We start from the raw sequence: 17,926 nt of genomic DNA on the forward strand, positions 1-17,926 counted from the left end.
ACTTTTCCTTAATAAAAGTGCTTCTGACCACATCAACTGAATAAGTTTGTCCACTCAAAGACTCCGTAGTAGAACCGTGACCAGTGGGACGTTCGAGTTGCTTTGCCTGTCGGAGCAACTCAGTAGTCGAGTCGTTTCACACCATAAACTGCAGGACGTCATGTGGCTGCATGCTTCAATATTATCCTCGTGTAATAAACAATAAAAAAAAAAACGGAGGCGCTCGACGTGTATAAAAAAAAAGGCCGGAGCGGCCAGCCTGGACCCGGGTCTGTACAATATGTAGCCTAACGCTTCCATCCAAGTGACTGGAAGATAGTTTGGTATCATATAAAATCCGTGCAGTCCGGAGAAGGTGAGGATTTCTGTTGGATACAGGCTGTGGCTATTTCCTGGATGCAGCTGTTGCCAGAACAAATCGAAAAAAACCAGTAGAAAACACTGGTTCTGTGTCAACACCAAAACCTCCCGCATATCAGCGAAAGATTAGAGTCACTGCAGAGTGGTAAGTCATGATTGGGTTGGTCTGCTATAAATATGTTCACATTGAAGTACCATTAGTTAGTGAGAAACAAAATGTAAAGAAAAGTAAAGGTCAGGTCTGCTCATTGACACTTTTGCCAGAGTTGCATAGTGATATTAGAGTGGCTTCGTAGATTATGATTTTGTTTTTCTTATTATTTCGGTTATGTAATGTATTGTAGCCTATGTAATGTTTCCTTTATGTAATTTAAAAGTAGGATTCAGTGGAAAACTGAGACCTCTGTTGTCTAGTTTTCACAGTTCAAAGGTCACAGCATTGCACAACCTGGGGGGGGGGGGGCTACAGTAGTTTATTTACTGGTACATTATTTACAGGTATGTAAAAAGCACAGTTTAGCAATGCATTTTGTTGTCATAAGAATAGTGTCATCGGTCGACTATGTGAGTTGAGGCCAGTCATGCATAAGTATTTAATTGCATCAGAGTTATGTTTTGTGTGTGTGTTTGCTCCAGTGCAGCCAGTATGGAAGGCGAGCCCCTCTCAGCCCTGTGCACCCCTGCTCTGGTGGTGGATGTGGACAAAGTCAAGAGAAATGCCCAGAGGATGATGGAGCGTTGTCAGAAGCTGGGAGTCCAGCTGCGGCCACACATGAAGACACACAAAACTCTGTAGGAATACCCCCTCCCACACTCATATGTCCGTATAACTTGCATAATCATGAGGATGATGAGACATTTCTGCTTGTTTGTGTTCATGTGTAGTGAGTGCGCTGACATAATGACGGGTGGATCACGCCGATGCATCGTGGTCTCCACACTTGCAGAGGCCTGTTTCTATGCCGACCATGGATTTGATGACATCCTCTATGCATACTCTGTTCCCTTTGATAAGGTTATCTCAAGTCACACTGTGCTTGATCCCTTTTACACACAATCTATACTGTATAACAAAGTATATAGTGCACTATATTTTAAATGTGTGGAATCTACCGATACCTGGAACACAGTTTCCAAAACAGTCATTGATTCACATCTTCCCAATTAACTAATGAATGATTATTATCAACATGCAGGTTAATGCAAATAACATTAATGTGACAGAAATTTGTATAATTATCACACTGGTTAGGTTCCAGCTATAGTCAAAATACCATGCATGCTACTTTATGTCTGTATGTGTGTGTGTGGTTGTAGGTGGAGCGTTGTGCAGCCCTGTCAGAGCGACTGGATCTCTTCCAAGTTTTATTGGATCATCCTGAGGCTCTGGAGCAGCTCAAAAAGAGACCACTCAGGGACGGACGGCAGTGGCACGTCTGGCTGAAACTGGACTGTGGCAATGGGAGAGGTAAACGGGTCGGGAAAACCATGACACAGCTGGCATTAACTAACTGTGTACTTGCTTGATTGTGTGTTTGCTCTTTTGTTGTAGCCGGTGTCCTGCACTCAGAGCCCGGGGCGCTCGCTCTGGCTCAGGCCATCGCTGAAACGGAGGGCGTGCGGCTGACAGGAGTGTACGCTCACTGCGGGAACACCTACAACTGCAGAGGAGCCGAGCAAATACAGGCTGTCGCTCAGGAAACCACCACCCTGACTCTGCAGTTCATGGAAAAGTAAGTCACAAGTAAACAGGTATCAATGTGTACTAATGTACTTTTTTAATAGTTTCCTTTCTTTGCACAAGTCTTGTTGGTTTGTAGGTGTGATTGAAGAAGAAAGGAGACTGACGTCGAGTTCATAAGAAAGCACTTTAAACTTCTGACATCAGACAGAAATTGGGATTAACACTACTTAAATTTTGCTTATTTACACTGTCCACCTTTCCCACAGTACGTTTTGACCTCACCAACAACAAACAGCAGGCAGACTCGAGAAGCACAGAAGATTCATAAATATAAATGCTGCTCCTTTGCATGGAAAAAAAAATGTATGGAGGGACGGATGGAAAGATAAATGCAGAATATTGAGCTTCATTAGATGGACACAGATCCAGAGACAAATGACTTGTATAAGATAAAAATGGATTAAAGATAATATATCAATGAGTTTATACATTGTTAGGTTCCTACAAGTTCATGCAGGTTAAAGTTATTTGACCAATAGTTATTGCATGTGAGTTAAAGGGATAGTTCAACATTTTGGCAAATTGGCCCATTGCCATAATCCTATAGTCATAGCAGTATGTTCGTTACCTTTATTGTCGGTGCAAGCTACTTTTAGAATGGCGGAGCAGAGCTGCGAGCTGCTCAGAGCTACGCTATGGAGGCTAATGGGATTTCTTGGTTTCCCTCATCAAACTCATCAAATACACAATCTAACAACTCCAAAACGCTCTGGTGGACAAGTTGTGACCTGCACATTCACCACGCTATTAGTTAATAACGGAATGTTGAACTATCCCTTTAATGGCCTTAGAGCATAATTATTTCAAGTAAGCTTTTCGATTAGTGTCTAATAAAATGTGTCTTTTATATGATTATTACTTAATCAGCTCTCTGGGTTTGTTTCTGGCAGACTGAAGGCTGTTGGCATCACCTGTAAATCCAGCATTGGCTCCACCCCTTCCTGTAGTCACCCCGTCAAAGACATGGCGCAGCTCAGTGAAGTGCATCCTGGGAACTACGTCTTCTATGGTGTGTGGAAGGAAATGTCGTTGCATCAGGTTTACAGTTGAACTCAACATAGTGAAAAACTGTATAGTTAAAACAGCAGTTGTCGCTTCCAATGGGTTTTAGATGCGCAGCAGTCTGTGATCGGCTCATGCAGTCTGGAGGACGTGGCTGTGAGGGTTTTGACGAGGGTGATTGGACACTGTCCTCACAGGAACCAGCTCCTGACTGACTGTGGATGGAGTGGAATCAGGTGCCCTCATTAGCTGATGTAAATCTATACTATCCATCAGCTGTAGCTAATGTTTTTACCTAAGTCATGATTTATTTTATCTTCATCTCTCTCAGTCTTGATGGAGCTGGAAAACTTCCCACTGGATATGCTGTGATCGAAGGTCATCCAGACCTCAAGTAATGCTGTTACTCTCTCCTTTGTTCTCAGTTTTAACCTGTTGAGTGTGACTGAAGTCAACTGATGAGAGACTTTTGCCTCTAGGTTGTTGTCTATGACCCAGGAGCACGGCAGAGTGGAGCCCATCTCCGGACCACTGGACTACAGCAAGTACCCCCTCGGCACTCTGCTCACCCTGATCCCCTACCATGTAAGAACCCTTCAGTGCTGAATCAACCTGACTGCTTTATTGTCATTCTCCCTCTGATCTGACCATCTCTGTTGATTCCTGTCAGTCTTGTGCAACAGCAGTGATGCATCCTGTGTACCATGTGCACTCTGAGGGCCGTCTGCTGGGGAGGTGGACTCCCACTCGCGGATGGTGAACAACCAACTGTTCAAGAATGCATAACTCTTTTAGCAAATCTGCATTAACACAGAAAGAAGGACTTCTTTGAGCGACTCCTGACACCTGTGATGGAAATAATTTGGGTTTTTTCTGTGCTCTCCATTAATTTTCACCTCTTCTTTCCTCTGTTCTCCTGAGTGACAGATATCTGCAAGTAGTAGAATTTAATTCCAAACTAGAATTATAGATTTGATCATAAACTCTAATTAAATCATTCGTCGCACTTTTGTCGGCCTATTCCCTAAATAATGTGACAAAAGAAATGTAGAGAAATACACATTTATAAACGTTTCAATGTCTAAATAAATCAGTGCTTAAGTACTATATTGTCTCCTCATTTCATCAATGCCACCTTGCAGTGATTTGAAAAGTGTCAGTATGTGAATTTCAATAAAAGTCATTGTGCTGTGGAATAGACTGAAACAACAAATGTCAGTAGAAGTAAATTGACTTGACAGTGGAAAGTGCTGAAAAATGCAAGATGAACATATAGACAAATTAAAGATGAACTGAGTGACAGGTTGTTCATTCCATCTTGAGTTGCAATCACAGACTGGTTAATTATTTCAGGCTTAAAAATGTTACTCTTATTTCCACTTATCTTTGCTTTCCAAGTATCTTAGTGTGTCCAAATTATAAAAAGAAATGTGTTTATATTTTTAAATCATAATGCATGCGGTATTATTGTTGTAATAAAAAGTCATCCTTCAGTCATAAAAAAGCAATGAGCAGGGTCAAAGCCGAAGAGCATCTTGGGAAATGTTGTTTTCTCTGAGGCCAACGCTCTGATTGGCTGCGCTGTGACCTTTCACTTGTCACGTGGTTTAAAAACTTCAGGAGGATGGCGCGGAAAGTTGTCACACCGTGTGTCTGTGGAGCTCTCATGTTGTGAAGGATTGTTTACATTTCTCGGCTGATTCTGACATTTTATATCGAGTAAGTTTCCTTTCTCTTTCTTCCTGCTCCGCTCCTCTGTGAGGCGTTCAGGGTCCGTTGCTGCTGCCCGGTCACTGCGCTCCTCCGCCGCAGCAGCACACTGACGTTAAGTTACACCGACATCTGATGCAGTTACTAGGACAATGAGTGACGAAGCCGTAGTGATAATAACTGTCTGTGTTGGCATTAAAGCTTGATAAATACACACATGTTGTGTTTATAGCGGTTGCATTAACTTACATTGTATGTCTCCCCCTCAGTCATGAGCGTGTTGGAGGTGAAGTTCATCGGTGATGGAGACGTGCTGGAGCACATCGTGGACAAACAGGAGGGTATGGATGACAGAGTCAGTGTGATTGTGTTGACATGTTGTTGTTGAGGAGCAGCAGGCTGACCTGTCTGTGTCCTTGCTGTCAAAATCAAATCAAATCAAATAGCCTTTATTGTCATTGCAACAGACAAGTACAACGAGATTTGTGGTGCCACATCCATTCCAGGGCTAAAACAGATTAAAACAAGCTAAAAAGGACAACCTCAATGACACGCATAATACTCACACAAGAAAAAATAAATAAATAAGTCATCCAGTTATTAAAAATCAGTATTATAATAAAACCTGTAGGAATAAATAGATATTGCACAATAACATTACAGCAGAAGTAAGCGATCTGGTCGTTTTGGCTAACTTCCTGTCAGCCGATGGAGTTAGCAGTCCCCGCCCTCGTCCCTACGTCACCACATTCACGCGCATCCCTTGGCTGCACACACAGAGAGGACCGCCCCTTTATGCCGTTCTCTCTCCTCATTGGATAAAGGTTGTAGGATACAAGGAAAGTTTTCTCCTCGGCTTACAGCAGAGCAGAGTGACTGACAAACCCGTGATTGCTGTCGGAAGATATAAGACAAACATTCCACTTACTTCTGCTTTAAGAAAGTGCTGTTTGGTGCAGTGGTGAAGAGTTATGTATTTTGGCTGGTTGCTGTGGTTAATAAGTCTGATGGCCCAGGGGTAAAAGCTATTTCTGTGTCTGTTGGTGCGTGACTTCTGTATCTTCTGTCAGGGGGGCAGAGCAGCGGAGGGACCGTCCAGAAGATGGTCACGTTTAAGAGCCCGGCTGCCCGGCGGCCCAGGGGGGAGGCGGAGGGGGGAGGAGGGGATGAACATGGAGCCTGTGATGAGCAGAACTATATCCAAGCTTTAGGAGCAGACAACATAGAAGGTGAGTGAGACAACTGTCCTTTCTGACTTTGTTGGCAGTAAACTGAGCTCACAGCCAACTAGTTCCTGGTTTCTTCATCCCTGATACACTTATACACTTATTAAAGCAGATATCATCGGCACGGCCGTTTCGGCTAATGCTGTGTTCAAGGCAGGCTTTTGAAACCGTAAGTTACAGCTTCAAGTCACAACTACGACTTGGTAGCGTTCCAGGTAACCCGTAGCTCGTGTTTTTACCGTCCTGTTGTCTGTGAAAGTTCACTATAACGGCCACTCGTAACTTCCGACCCGTGAACTCGTACCAGATCGAACTGGTATGACTTCACAGGAAGGAAAAACACAAAGTACGAGTTTCCTTGAACGCACCATGAGTTAGCAGCCCCCGCCCTTGTCAGGCATCAATTGGTCCTCGTGCTACGTCACCACATTCACGCGCATCCCTTGGCTGCACACACAGCCCTTCATGCCGTTCTCTCCCCTCATTGGATAACACTTGTATCCCACAAGGAAAATTTTCTCCTCGGGTTACAGCAGAGCAGAGTGACGGAGAGACTCGTGTTTAGGCTGAAATACTTCATGTAAGTGATTGCTGACGGAAAATAGGACTATTTAGGACTTATATTAACAAAAACATTCCACTGATATCTGCTTTAAGTACGTACACTTGGATAAAGATAATAAAGTCTTGATGTTGTAATATAAACAATATTTTCATTTGCAAATGTTTTAGAGCAGGGGTTCTCAACTTGTCTCACTCTGGGACCCACTTTTATAGAATTCAAACCAAGATGACCAAGATTTTAAAAAAATCTAATTTTTATGGAGCAAAGTGCATTTCAGAGCACATGCATGAAACTGAGGAGGACCATGACAACTGCATGTAAGTGAATAAAAATATATCAAACTGCACAAAATGGAGACCAACAAAATTATATATTTGACTTCTAAGGCATCTCTCTCTAAAGACCCACAAAACAAAACAAGGTATTTTCACTGCATTCAGGCCACATTAATAAGAAACTGATATCTTTGCATTCAGAGCAAATAATAAGAAACTGTGGAGGATCATTACAACTGAGTGCTGTGTGCCTTTCAAAATAAGTTATATTTCAAAAAAAGACATATCCAACATCACATGCGCATTAAATATTTACTTTTTTTGCCCAGCTGTCCGCGACCCATCCAGAACAGGTCTGCGACCCACTTTTGGGTCCCGACCCACCAGTTGAGAACCACTGTTTTAGAGAGGTGTTGATTCATCTTGTAGGCTGTGAGATTTGATGCTGTTGTTCTGTATAGTTTTGTGTCCTTATTTACTTTGGTGAGAGTAGACTGGCTGTATGTACAGTATATGATCACATCATATGGTCAGTAGTGGAGCATCAGTTCTTTGTGATACAGTGTATATTAGCATGAGTGCTGCTGATGATAAAAGTGTGTGTTCTTGTTTTCACAGAGGATGAGGAGGGTTTGTCCAGAGTGGCTGGATCTTCTATTTTCACTTTCCAGAAAGTGAAGCGAGGCCACAGCATGGCTCAGACTGGTGAGCCTCCACTGCTCACGCTCTCTACATCATAGACCTTGTTATCTTGTTGTCACGGAGATACACCTAGATTTATCATCATTAACTTAGGTTTTTATTTATCACACACTTTGTGTTTGTGATTTTATTAACAGCAAGTGAGCTGGCACGGACTCCTGGGAAAAATGTGACCTTCAGCAAGACTCCAAATGTTGAACCCTCCACTCCCACCAGAACAGGCCGTAGTGAGTCCGGTGCATCCTGCCTTGTGTTTGTCTGCATCTCACCTTGTGTTCATTTACACACAACTAAGCTTGATCTTTCTCTCTCCCTCTCTGTCAAGACCACAGAGGTGAAAGTCGGACTCCACAGAGGGTGAGACTAATATAAAAGGCTGTTTTTTAATGTAATTTAACTTCTAGTGTTTTCTCTGCTGCTGTTTTCTCTGTGTAACCTTTTCTTTTTGTACGACAGAATAAGAAGGTTCAGTTTGTCTCCACAACACCACACAGGCTGAGGAAGAGAATGACAAGTGAGTTTATCTTGGTGCAGTGAAAGTAGCTTCTCTTCCTGTTACAGTCAGACACTGAGACTCAAGCTGCTAACTAAAGCTGTTTGCCAATTTCAGCCCCGAGCCTTCGGTCGGACAGTGACAGCGAGCTGTCGGCCTCGGGCTCTGAGGAGGACGAGGATGAAGATGGGATGGAGGATGAGCAGAAAATAAAGAAAGAGGACAAGGAGAACGTGAAGACGCCAAGGACACCCAGTAAAGGTTCATCTGCAGCTCTGTACAAGACTCCTGCCAAGAAGAGCAAGATCACTCCTGAGCCCCCGAACCAGCCCACTATGGTTGAGGAGTACTTCGAGGCCCACGGCAGTTCAAAAGTCCTGACATCAGACCGCACCCTGGAGCGTTTACACACCCCTAAACTAGACAGGGTCAGTATATGAAAGCCAGTTCTCTAAATTGATTAAATCTGCTGTTTTTAAGTTGGAGTTTATCTTATTATACTTTGTGTTTGCAGGAGACGTTGGTTCAACTTTTAGAGGGAAAGCCGTCCTGCTACTCCAAAGAGATCCAGCAGCTCCACAGCAAACACAGAAAGCACTTTAGCAAATGGATGTTACAGTTACAGTGAGTCTGGTTTTTGTTTTCTTTGTACTGAATGTCTTTTTGTGGCTTTTAAAAAACTAAAACAAGAAATGTGTGTGTTTGTGTGTAGATTAGGCTTCAGTGTGCTGGTCTACGGTCTGGGCAGTAAAAAAGCTCTGCTGGAGGACTTCCGCATGTCTCACCTGGCTCAAGAAATCCACCTCGTGGTCAACGGATTCTTCCCTTCTATCACTCTTAAATCAGTCAGTGTCTCAAATAAAACCTAAACTAAAACCAGAACAGTAAAGCCCTAAAACACCAATGACGCTCACACATTTTCTTTACATGTGCTTTCTTTGCAGATATTAAATGCCCTTACATGTGAAGTTCTGGAGCAACAGGGAAGTTTCCGAACACCCTCAGACCAGATCCAGTTCATCACTCGGACTCTTAAAGACAGTGAGTGTGTTTAAAATATATACGTATATATACATTTAGTTTTCTTTCAGGGACCATGTACAAAATACATTAATCACATACAGAGATGCTTTGTACTGGATTTAGCTAAAAGCTAGTTTCCATCTGCAGTCCCTGGGCAAGTAGAAACAACAGGATAAACACAAATGCATGCATGTAAACACATGCAATTTAAAATTCAGTAAATATCAAAAATATATATGCAATCTTACTACATCCAGAGAATCAATGGACCAATGCAGTGTATTGAGATTAGTGCTGACGAGACTCAGATCTTAAAGAGGAACTAAGCAGGATTTCTCCTGTGGCTATGCTACATTTTTACCTTAATTAAAAAGCTCCGGAGTAATTGTGATAGTTAACTACATGACTTGTGACTTGATACGAGTGAGAATGGAGGCTCTGCCTTCCACCTGGCGTCTCACGGCTGAAAACCAACATTGCAACATCAGTGTAGTTACTCGGTTGCCACCCCAGTGTCCCAGCTCTCATCTCTGCGGCACAGCAACACAAACGCGCTCCGTAACTGGCAATCTTTTGTTAATGGCAGTTAAGACTACATAAATGCACACGTTGTAACATCGTATATAACATTATCCACCGCTCCATGTATTGATTTTTCGCCGGCTTCGTTGTAAACAAATGCACATGGCCAGGGGGAGGGTTGGGAAAACAGCGGAAAAGCGACCGAAATTGCATAGTTCCTCTTTAAGATCCATTTTTTTCACCTCAAGAAAAAGGGCAGAAACCTGCACTGTCAAGCTTGTGTTGAAATGATGTGTGTTTTACCATTAAACATGTCCACGCAGGTCCAGATCTCCATGTGTACCTGATAATCCACAATATCGATGGGCCCATGCTGCGAGGAGAGAAGACCCAGAGTGCACTGGGGCAGCTGGCGTCCATCCCCAACCTGCATTTAGTGGCTTCATTGGACCACATCAACGCTCCATTGGGTGGGTGTTTGTAAGCGTGTGAACTGCTGCTGCTGAGTTAATGCTGTTGAGACGTGTCCTTGCAGCTGAGTGTCTCCTGTGTGTTCCCAGTGTGGGACCAGTTCAAGCAGAGTCAGTTTAACTGGCTGTGGTGGGAGTGCGTGACCTTCCAGCACTACACGGAGGAGACGTCGTATGAGAACTCGCTGCTGGTGCAGCAGACTGGCGCGCTCGCTCTGTCCTCCCTCACACACGTGCTCCGCAGCTTGACGTCCAATGCAAGGTACCGCACTCACGTCCATGTAATGAGCTGTTAAAGGGTTCGTGCTTTGTTCAAGCTCTTCACGAGCGTGTCTTTCCTTTTCTTTTTTTACAGAGGAATTTTCAAACTGCTGGTGAAGTTTCAGCTGGAAAACAAAGACAATCCCTCATATACAGGTGCACATTAACATTCAAAACTTTAAAATGATAAACAGATTTCTCTCCCAAAAGTGTTTGATTCTAATATTTTTCTGTCAACGTGTGCAGGATTGTCTTTCCAGGATTTCTACCAGCGCTGTCGAGAGGCGTTCTTGGTCAACTCTGACCTCACACTGAGGACTCAGCTGACTGAGTTCAGAGACCACAAACTGATACGGACACGCAAGGTAGAGCTGTGATTAATTTTGGACCTGTCGACTTGATCTGGGTGCCATTACTTTGTAGAATCTACTGCAGGTGACCGTTACTTACATTTATCTCCATCATTGTCCAGGGTGCAGATGGAGTGGAGTACCTGCTTGTTGCTGTGGACGCGAGCACCTTGATGGATTTCCTGGAGAACGAGGAGGGTGATTGAGAAGAGGAAGCTCTAGACTATTACTTCATGAACTAACTTTCCCAGCAGAATGATCAGCCAATGATATCAAGGCCCAGTGGCATCTGATAGGAGACCCCAGCTCCCAGGCTCTGCTCAGTTTAAATCATGTCCTATGAGTTGTCCAGATGCCCCTTTGTTCTGTAGCACTCTGAGTCTGAATGTGTACATGTTAATTTGTGTCATTAAATTCAACACTGATGGTTATTGTATTGCAATTTATTTGTCTAATTATCAGAAATAGATTTACAGTTAGCAAAACATACATTCTTTTGTTCTTACAAGGCAGGAAGGCATGCTGCATTAAAAAACAAAAAAGCCAAGGAAATGATTCAGTACTCTGCCACGAGTGAAAACTGGACCACAAATAGAAGGTGTCAGTGAAAGTGCAGCACATGCAATGCTTAAAGTGATAGTTCACCCAAAATTGAAATTTCACTCATTATCTACTCACCCTCATGTCGACTAAGGGCTGGGAGAAGTTTCAGAGTTATCAGTGGCTTCTCTGAGTTACAGGGGGTCTCGGCGTAGCAGTGGTCTCGGCGTAGCAGTGCATGTGAGTGAAATACCTCCATGCTGCTCGTATGTAATGTCCGTCTTGTATTGAAGCCCCGAAATGCGAAATTGTCACGAAAAAAATTTAATAAGTCTAAATTTCAAGCTTGTTTGTAGCGGAAGCTCCTCTTCCCGGTTCATCAAATTTGGACGAACCAGGGTCTGTCCTCTTCCCAGTTCGTCCAAATTTGACGAACCGGGAAGAGGAGCTTTGAGAAGCTTCCGCTACAAAACAAGCTTGAAATATAGACTTATTTAATTTTTTTGGGACAATTTCGCATTTCGGGGCTTCAATACAAGACGGACATTACATACGAGCAGCATGGAGGTATTTGGATGTTTTTTGGTGTGTCTTTTTGTTACGAAGATAGTTGGTATCCATTTGCAACCGTTATATGGACATGCACTGCATGCCGAGACCCCCTGTAACTCAGAAAAGCCACGGATAACTCTGAAACTTCTCCCAGCCCTTAGTTGACATGAGGGTGAGTAGATAATGAGTGAAATTTATATTTTGGGTGAACTATCCCTTTAAAGGAGTCAGGAGGTAATAGGAGGGGGTGGGGGGTTAGGACCCTGTTTCTAGTCTCTATAAGGATGAGATTTTGGTTTAGTCACGGTGAAGGGAGCGTGAGGTTTGGCCCTGAGTGCATGCTGTACAGTGTCTCACTGTGTGATTTCGGCAGTTTTGTGTGTCTGCAGTGAATCTTTCAGTGTCTCTGGGTCCAGTGTGTAGGTCTGGAGTCTGTTCTGCGTGGCTGTGTTTACAATGCGAAGCTCCTCTTCATCCAAATCATTCAGCAGCAGCAGAACTGCATGGAGGGTGTGCGTCTGAAAACACAATCAAAGGGATCAATCAATGGCTGAGGCGAACAGAGTGTTCAAAGTCGTTCAAAGAGTTTTAGTGGAGCACAGTTCAAAGACAAGAGGCTACTACCTTTTTCATTGGGGATGTGGTTTCTCTGGTTGATGGAGAGGAAAGAGAGGGGAACTTGTCTCTGGAGAGCGGCTTCATCCCCAACTCTTCCCTGATTTTACTGTAAAACAAAAGAGGAAATATGGGGATACTTTATCTTATTCTGTCTAAATTAATTTGACAATTTTGTTCGGTTAGGGAAAGTTAAATGTCTGTGAATGTTTATGTCTGGCTGTGAGGCTCACTTGGTCTCCTCCATGTTGTAGTTGAGGGGGTCGTTCTCCGTCTCTGTTTCTGGAAGCCCATTTGAGGAAAGCTGGTTCTGGATGCTGCCTGGTGGGGTGGTGACCACTTCACCTTCCATGATAGCCAGCGAAAGCTCATCATCTGTCACTGCTGCACACACACACACACACACACGAGTTATCAGTATTCAAAGCTGTTAAATATGATACTTTTATGACAGCTGGGCAAACTTATCTGCTATGAGGCGCTAGATAAGACATGAAACGCACCCTGAGTGAGGTGAATGTGTCACCAACATACAGGTGTGATCAAGTCATTTCCAGTCTTATTAAAGAGTTTAGTTTTATCTAAACCATCTTAACCCTCCTGTTGTCCTCCTGGGTCAAGAAAGGAAGGAAGGAATTTTTTGTTGTTGTAAACATTCTCTAATGTGTGAATAAAAATTAATTGGAAAAAAAAAAGAAAGGAAGGAAGGAAGGACGAAGGGAAAGATGGGAGGAAAGAAGGAAGGGGAAAAGGAAGGAAAGATAGAAGGAGAGAGCGAATAGATTGGGTCAGTTGGGTCAAAAAGGAAGGAAGAAGTAAGGGCGAAGGGAAAGAAGGGAGGGAGGGAAAAAGGACTGTGGAAAGAAGGAAAGGAAAAAGGAAGGAAAGAAAGGGGGGGGGAACAGATTCGTTCAAGGAAGGAAGAAGAATGAAGGAAGAAGGGAAAAGGGAAGAAAGATGCAGGTATAGGGAACAGATCAGGTCAATTGGAGCAAAAGAGGAAGGAAGAAGAAGGAAGGATGAAGGGAAGGAAGGAAGGAGGAAGGAAGGGAAAAAGGATTGTGGAAAGAAGGAAGGATGGAGGAAGAAAACAGACTGGGTCAATTTGACCCAGAAGGACAACAGGAGGGTTAAAACAGCCCAGTCATTTGAATAGTCTGCTCTAAGTGGACAGACACTGCACACTCACGCAGGTTGTCCAGCCTCTGCAGACGAGGCAGGCAGCGCAGCACAGTGAGCCGATACTGGCTGGACTCTGCTTCACAGCAGGGGTTCTCTGCCAACCACAGCACCTTCAGGTTTGTCAGCGATCGCAGGTGCGAGAGCTCAGACAGCGAGGGGATCAGGTTCCTCCTCAGGTAGAGCTCACACAGGGACAGACAGCCGGCCAGAGGAGCCAGAGAGGAGATGCGGTTGACACTGAGGAGAGAGAGGATCCCAGCCAGGAGTCAGAATGAGTCAGTGTGTCAGTGTGGACAGTAACAGGGCTACTACGTGTGTGTGTGTGTGTGTGTGTGTGTGTGTGTGTGTGTGTGTGTGTGTGTGTGTGTCACCCACCTCAGTGTCAGCACCTTAATGTTGGGCATTTGAGAGAAGATGGAGATCTGAGAGGACAACATTAGGGAACATGTATTATTACAACACATATGCATATGCAATAAAACAAAGAAGAGGAATCAAGTCGAGTGCATAATAAATAGCGGTTTCACTGTTCCAACAAATACGATAGCACTGTTGTCTACTCACATCAGTTAGGCTGCATCCCCTGTAAAAGAAAACGTCAAGTGTAACGTTACAATTTGGAGACAGATGAAAAACAAAGCTGCGCGTGTCAAACTTAAACCATCAACACGCAGCTGTAGTAAACACCAACTTGACTGGTGGTCTGCTAAAATGAGCCACTTACCAGCAGTTCAGTTTCTTTACGCTCTCCAAGTCGGAGGCCTTGGCCTTAGCGAGAACCAGTTTCCGTGTTAGCTTCATAGCTCATCACCAAACTAAATATATACGTAAAAATATTTTGAACGGTCTATATCTGCGCAAACAACAAAGGCCGCATTATGACAGTCCGAGTGAACAAACATTTCAACTCAGCAGCAGCAGGGATGTTGTCGTCCACACCATTAATACGCATGCGCGTAACTACCGTGGCGTCCTTAGTAACAGGTTTCCATTTCCTTTATCGTTTTCTCTATTCTTGGAAGAGTTTTCTTCTATCGTGTTCATATTTGGAAAAATTTGTACAAAAAACTCTACACTCAGAGTTGGGCTGTTTATTTTCAGTAGAAATATATTTTTTATATGTAATAATATGTGCGTCCTTCGAAAACTCCAAGTCCCACAATGCAGCGCGGCTGCGACTGAGTAAATCGCGCCTGCGCCGTAAGCAATCCCTCTTTGGACCTACGTCTCCACTGAAACGATGGTGAGCGAGATTGTCCCCTTCCCAATCCGTGTCAATCTAACGTTTTCTGTGCTGTAAATGATATAATCACATATTCTGAGGTTTAGGATGTCCTCCTTTGTCCAACCCGAGTCATATTATTGTTGGATTGGTGATTTTATAAACAGAAAAAACGATGTTTTCACGTCCTGTTGAGACAGCAATGGCTGCCACCATTGCCAAACTCACTTGAGTCAAAGTACCGGGTGGGCTGGTCGTTTTAGCTCGCTGTTTGTCTTTTATTCTTACATGCCGTGCTTGGTCAGGAGACCCGCACAATTTAAAATGAAACGAAAACGCTGTTTTTGTGTTCAAATGAGGGTCCGTCGCCTGAATCTGCCCCAGGGTTGTTGAAGTGGTTGAAGTTAGCTAGGTGGCTAATCTGTGCATACTGTGGTCTTTGCCTTTGGACCGGGTTATTGAACTGGATATTCAGAAAATAGTACACTACATCATCTACCACCGTTTGCCTCTGTAATTTAGCATAAACCCAGTTAGAAAGTGTTGCCAGTGTTTATTGCTGATACACCTGTATTGATGTTTGTGTCCCTATGTTTTCATGTTGTTCACAGGCCAAACGCACCAAGAAGGTGGGGATCGTTGGTAAATACGGCACGCGTTATGGCGCGTCGCTGAGGAAGATGGTCAAGAAAATTGAAATCTCCCAGCACGCCAAGTACACCTGCTCTTTCTGTGGCAAGGTAAGTGCAGATTTAGCATCAACCAAAGACTGCTCTGTGACTAATTCATGATATGCAGGAAGCAGTGTGTAAATTATATATAGTTCGAGTAGATGGCAGAGATTTCACATTGGAGTACACAGTTACCATGGAGGTTTAGATGTTGCACCTGGATAAATGTCAACATACCCTTTCCTATCTGTTTTTAATGTACTTCATTTATGTTCACAGACCAAAATGAAGAGGAGGGCTGTCGGTATCTGGCACTGTGGATCCTGCAAGAAGACAGTGGCTGGAGGTGCCTGGACTTACAAGTAGGTTTCTTTTAGCACACTGCTCCATCCAGCAGCATGTTAATGAGATTGATCCTCTGTGTATGATTCATAAAAATGAAATTTGGCTTCAAGTGTCTTTGACCGATCAAAGGACTGTCTGACTGTTATATTCCTGCCATCAAGCTGATTTAAAATATGACTGTGCCAGCTGTTCTGTGTTGGGCTTGTTGCGTTGAACTAAGAACTGACCTGACTGTCATGAGCCTCGTTATCAACTCTGAATCAGGATTTGTGCACATGAAGCTTCAGATAATGTGGAACTTATTTTACTGGATTTGGAAATACTTTTTCCAGGACAACAACAGCCTCATTTTTCTTTGATAATTGGAAGGAGTCAGTGATGATGATGACTTACAGAGCAGCGCATTCATCCAGGCAGATGTAGATGTTGTTTTTATGGCTGTGTCAATGGAGAGACGTTAAATCATCAACTAGAGAAAAGCCTAATTAAATGATATAACAAATGTTCACACCAGACCACAGTATGGAAAATTTCAGATTGGATTTTGTGTTTTGATCAATAGTATTGCTTTAACGGTCTGAGTGAACCACAAACTGACTTATCAGTGATGTCAAATTAAGCATTTCTATTATCAGACATGTAATTGCCAGTATACTGGAATGAGCTGCTGCTGTGTGGAAAGCTTTTTCTTCAATACTAAATTCTCTCAAAGGTGTTTAATCCTTTAATTTAAAACATTTGTAACTAATGTGTTGTTTCTTTTCCAGCACAACTTCCGCTGTCACAGTCAAGTCTGCGATCAGGAGACTGAAGGAGTTGAAGGACCAGTAAACCAATGCGATCAACGCTGGTGGATTTGGGACTTTATTTTCTATAACTTAACCGACCTGGACATGGCCACAACGTCCAAAAAATAAAGCAGTCTTGGAGCGGAATCCTTTGTTTGTGTCTTTGTGCTTCTGGTCTACAATGTAGCAGTAAAATTAAAACTGGTGCTGTGTCCACAAGAAACCCCACTAACCTTGCATGAGTGAGAATCGTCACTGGAGCTCAGGCTGCTAATAAAGTTGAAATGTCAAGGCAGTACAGCTGCAGCAGTACATTTACATGTAGAGGTGACCAGAGGAAAGAGGTTGACTGTTGGGTTTTAGACTGCAAACACAAACTGCTTTCTTGTCGCAAATCAAGAGTAAACCAGACTTTAGTGCCGTGTTTGCCTTTTGGACATCGAAGCTGAACCGTTTCAGTTCAACATCACTCCTTTTACATTTGAGCGCTTTACTCACTTGAAAAAAATACTGTTGACAGGAGTAGAAGCTGAATATTGAAACAATTAACAGGGCAACATACAGTATACCTGTCCATTGAAATTGCGAGTCATCTGAACACTATTGAATTTTAAATGTGGAATATAGACCTTTTTCACAGCAGTTCACCTATTAGTCACAGATGTAACAACCTTAGTGATGACTGCAGTCCATGTGCTTTGGTATTTTATGTCTGTGATTTTGTGACATGAAACATCTGAGGTGTTGGTAATGATACTGTTTTCACCAGTAATGGCCAGTCTCTCATGAAAAAGCTGTATGACTGGTGTAACAGGGTCAGTATACATTTTTAGTTTGTTTTGATTGCTCAGATAGATAAATAGCTCTGTCACTGATGGCTCATTTTATCAATATGAAACGACTGAAGGATTGTCTTTGTTACTAGAAGAAATCTACATGCATCATAAGTAACAGACATACAAATAAGTGTGCACACAAAAAATACAAAATTAGGTAGAGATGTAAAGGGAAGGACTTGGAGACAAAGTGCAGTTGTGTTGTACAAGGTAAATTCACAAAACCTAATGGTCAGGACAGGACAGCAGCAGGGGCATGGTTTTGAAAGTGTCGCAACGAGCGTTGTGCATTTCTCTGTGACGTGAATTATCCAAGTCTTATGTAACGGTAGTTGTGGGGGAAAATCATAATTTGCTTTTTTTCCCCCAACAATGAACAATGTTTATTGATTGATTATAGAGATTGAATGGACCCTGACGCTTGTAGGAAGCAGTTGATCCTGAAGGTGGCAGCAGTGCGACGCCACCGACG

The 17,926-nt window shown here is 43.2% G+C and overlaps 4 protein-coding genes across 5 annotated transcripts; 3 read left to right on the plus strand and 1 right to left on the minus strand.

Annotated features, from left to right (window-relative positions):
• Window positions 1-291: 291 nt before the first annotated feature.
• Window positions 292-4,213, plus strand: LOC146971055 (D-serine dehydratase). Of its 2 annotated transcripts, none has more exons than XM_085805034.1 (10): window positions 292-505; window positions 997-1,152; window positions 1,246-1,375; window positions 1,678-1,828; window positions 1,913-2,093; window positions 2,995-3,113; window positions 3,216-3,342; window positions 3,438-3,500; window positions 3,586-3,691; window positions 3,777-4,213. In XM_085805034.1, exons 2-10 carry the CDS (start codon window positions 1,007-1,009, stop codon window positions 3,864-3,866), a joined length of 1,113 nt encoding a protein of 370 aa, XP_085661160.1. In that variant the 5' UTR covers window positions 292-505; window positions 997-1,006; the 3' UTR covers window positions 3,867-4,213. The 2 variants fall into 2 exon arrangements, with proteins under 2 accessions (XP_085661160.1, XP_085661161.1); XM_085805035.1 differs by having other exon boundaries at window positions 346-505; window positions 1,002-1,152.
• Window positions 4,214-4,710: 497 nt separating this feature from the next.
• Window positions 4,711-11,134, plus strand: orc2 (origin recognition complex, subunit 2). The gene is made up of 15 exons (XM_085805036.1): window positions 4,711-5,157; window positions 5,887-6,045; window positions 7,501-7,587; window positions 7,722-7,811; window positions 7,910-7,941; window positions 8,041-8,098; window positions 8,195-8,505; window positions 8,592-8,701; window positions 8,790-8,922; window positions 9,022-9,118; window positions 9,946-10,092; window positions 10,183-10,354; window positions 10,448-10,509; window positions 10,600-10,718; window positions 10,826-11,134. Exons 1-15 carry the CDS (start codon window positions 5,088-5,090, stop codon window positions 10,907-10,909), a joined length of 1,731 nt encoding a protein of 576 aa, XP_085661162.1. The 5' UTR covers window positions 4,711-5,087; the 3' UTR covers window positions 10,910-11,134.
• cfap410 (cilia and flagella associated protein 410) lies at window positions 11,132-14,541 on the minus strand. Its single transcript, XM_085805038.1, has 8 exons — window positions 14,317-14,541; window positions 14,157-14,175; window positions 13,968-14,014; window positions 13,600-13,829; window positions 12,644-12,794; window positions 12,420-12,519; window positions 12,037-12,313; window positions 11,132-11,342 (listed from the first exon to the last, which is right to left on the minus strand). The coding sequence occupies exons 1-7, from the start codon at window positions 14,391-14,393 to the stop codon at window positions 12,149-12,151; spliced, it is 789 nt and encodes a 262-aa protein (XP_085661164.1). The 5' UTR covers window positions 14,394-14,541; the 3' UTR covers window positions 11,132-11,342; window positions 12,037-12,148.
• A 262-nt stretch (window positions 14,542-14,803) lies between these two features.
• Window positions 14,804-16,765, plus strand: rpl37a (ribosomal protein L37a). Its single transcript, XM_085805039.1, has 4 exons — window positions 14,804-14,835; window positions 15,426-15,554; window positions 15,765-15,847; window positions 16,598-16,765. The coding sequence occupies exons 1-4, from the start codon at window positions 14,833-14,835 to the stop codon at window positions 16,659-16,661; spliced, it is 279 nt and encodes a 92-aa protein (XP_085661165.1). The 5' UTR covers window positions 14,804-14,832; the 3' UTR covers window positions 16,662-16,765.
• Window positions 16,766-17,926: the final 1,161 nt, after the last annotated feature.

This window comes from Trachurus japonicus, chromosome 17, assembly GCF_045865225.1.
Source record: "Trachurus japonicus isolate A0001 chromosome 17, Traja_1.0".
Taxonomy (NCBI): Eukaryota; Metazoa; Chordata; class Actinopteri; order Carangiformes; family Carangidae; genus Trachurus; species Trachurus japonicus.

What these genes read in the sequence shown, in the direction of transcription:
- LOC146971055 (XM_085805034.1), top strand. Translation starts at nt 1,007, where the DNA reads ATGGAAGGCGAGCCCCTCTCAGCCCTGTGCACCCCTGCTCTGGTGGTG. An exon ending in TGTGGATGGAGTGGAATCAG is followed by an intron (nt 3,343 to 3,437) that starts GTGCCCTCATTA and finishes CATCTCTCTCAG; the next exon opens with TCTTGATGGAGCTGGAAAAC. An exon ending in GAAGGTCATCCAGACCTCAA is followed by an intron (nt 3,501 to 3,585) that starts GTAATGCTGTTA and finishes TTTTGCCTCTAG; the next exon opens with GTTGTTGTCTATGACCCAGG.
- orc2 (XM_085805036.1), top strand. Translation starts at nt 5,088, where the DNA reads ATGAGCGTGTTGGAGGTGAAGTTCATCGGTGATGGAGACGTGCTGGAG. An exon ending in AGGAGCAGACAACATAGAAG is followed by an intron (nt 6,046 to 7,500) that starts GTGAGTGAGACA and finishes TTGTTTTCACAG; the next exon opens with AGGATGAGGAGGGTTTGTCC. An exon ending in AAAGTCGGACTCCACAGAGG is followed by an intron (nt 7,942 to 8,040) that starts GTGAGACTAATA and finishes TTTGTACGACAG; the next exon opens with AATAAGAAGGTTCAGTTTGT.
- cfap410 (XM_085805038.1), bottom strand. Translation starts at nt 14,393, where the DNA reads ATGAAGCTAACACGGAAACTGGTTCTCGCTAAGGCCAAGGCCTCCGAC. An exon ending in ATTAAGGTGCTGACACTGAG is followed by an intron (nt 13,830 to 13,967) that starts GTGGGTGACACA and finishes CTCTCTCCTCAG; the next exon opens with TGTCAACCGCATCTCCTCTC. An exon ending in CCACATCCCCAATGAAAAAG is followed by an intron (nt 12,314 to 12,419) that starts GTAGTAGCCTCT and finishes TTGTGTTTTCAG; the next exon opens with ACGCACACCCTCCATGCAGT.
- rpl37a (XM_085805039.1), top strand. An exon ending in CCTGCTCTTTCTGTGGCAAG is followed by an intron (nt 15,555 to 15,764) that starts GTAAGTGCAGAT and finishes TTATGTTCACAG; the next exon opens with ACCAAAATGAAGAGGAGGGC. An exon ending in GGAGGTGCCTGGACTTACAA is followed by an intron (nt 15,848 to 16,597) that starts GTAGGTTTCTTT and finishes TTTCTTTTCCAG; the next exon opens with CACAACTTCCGCTGTCACAG.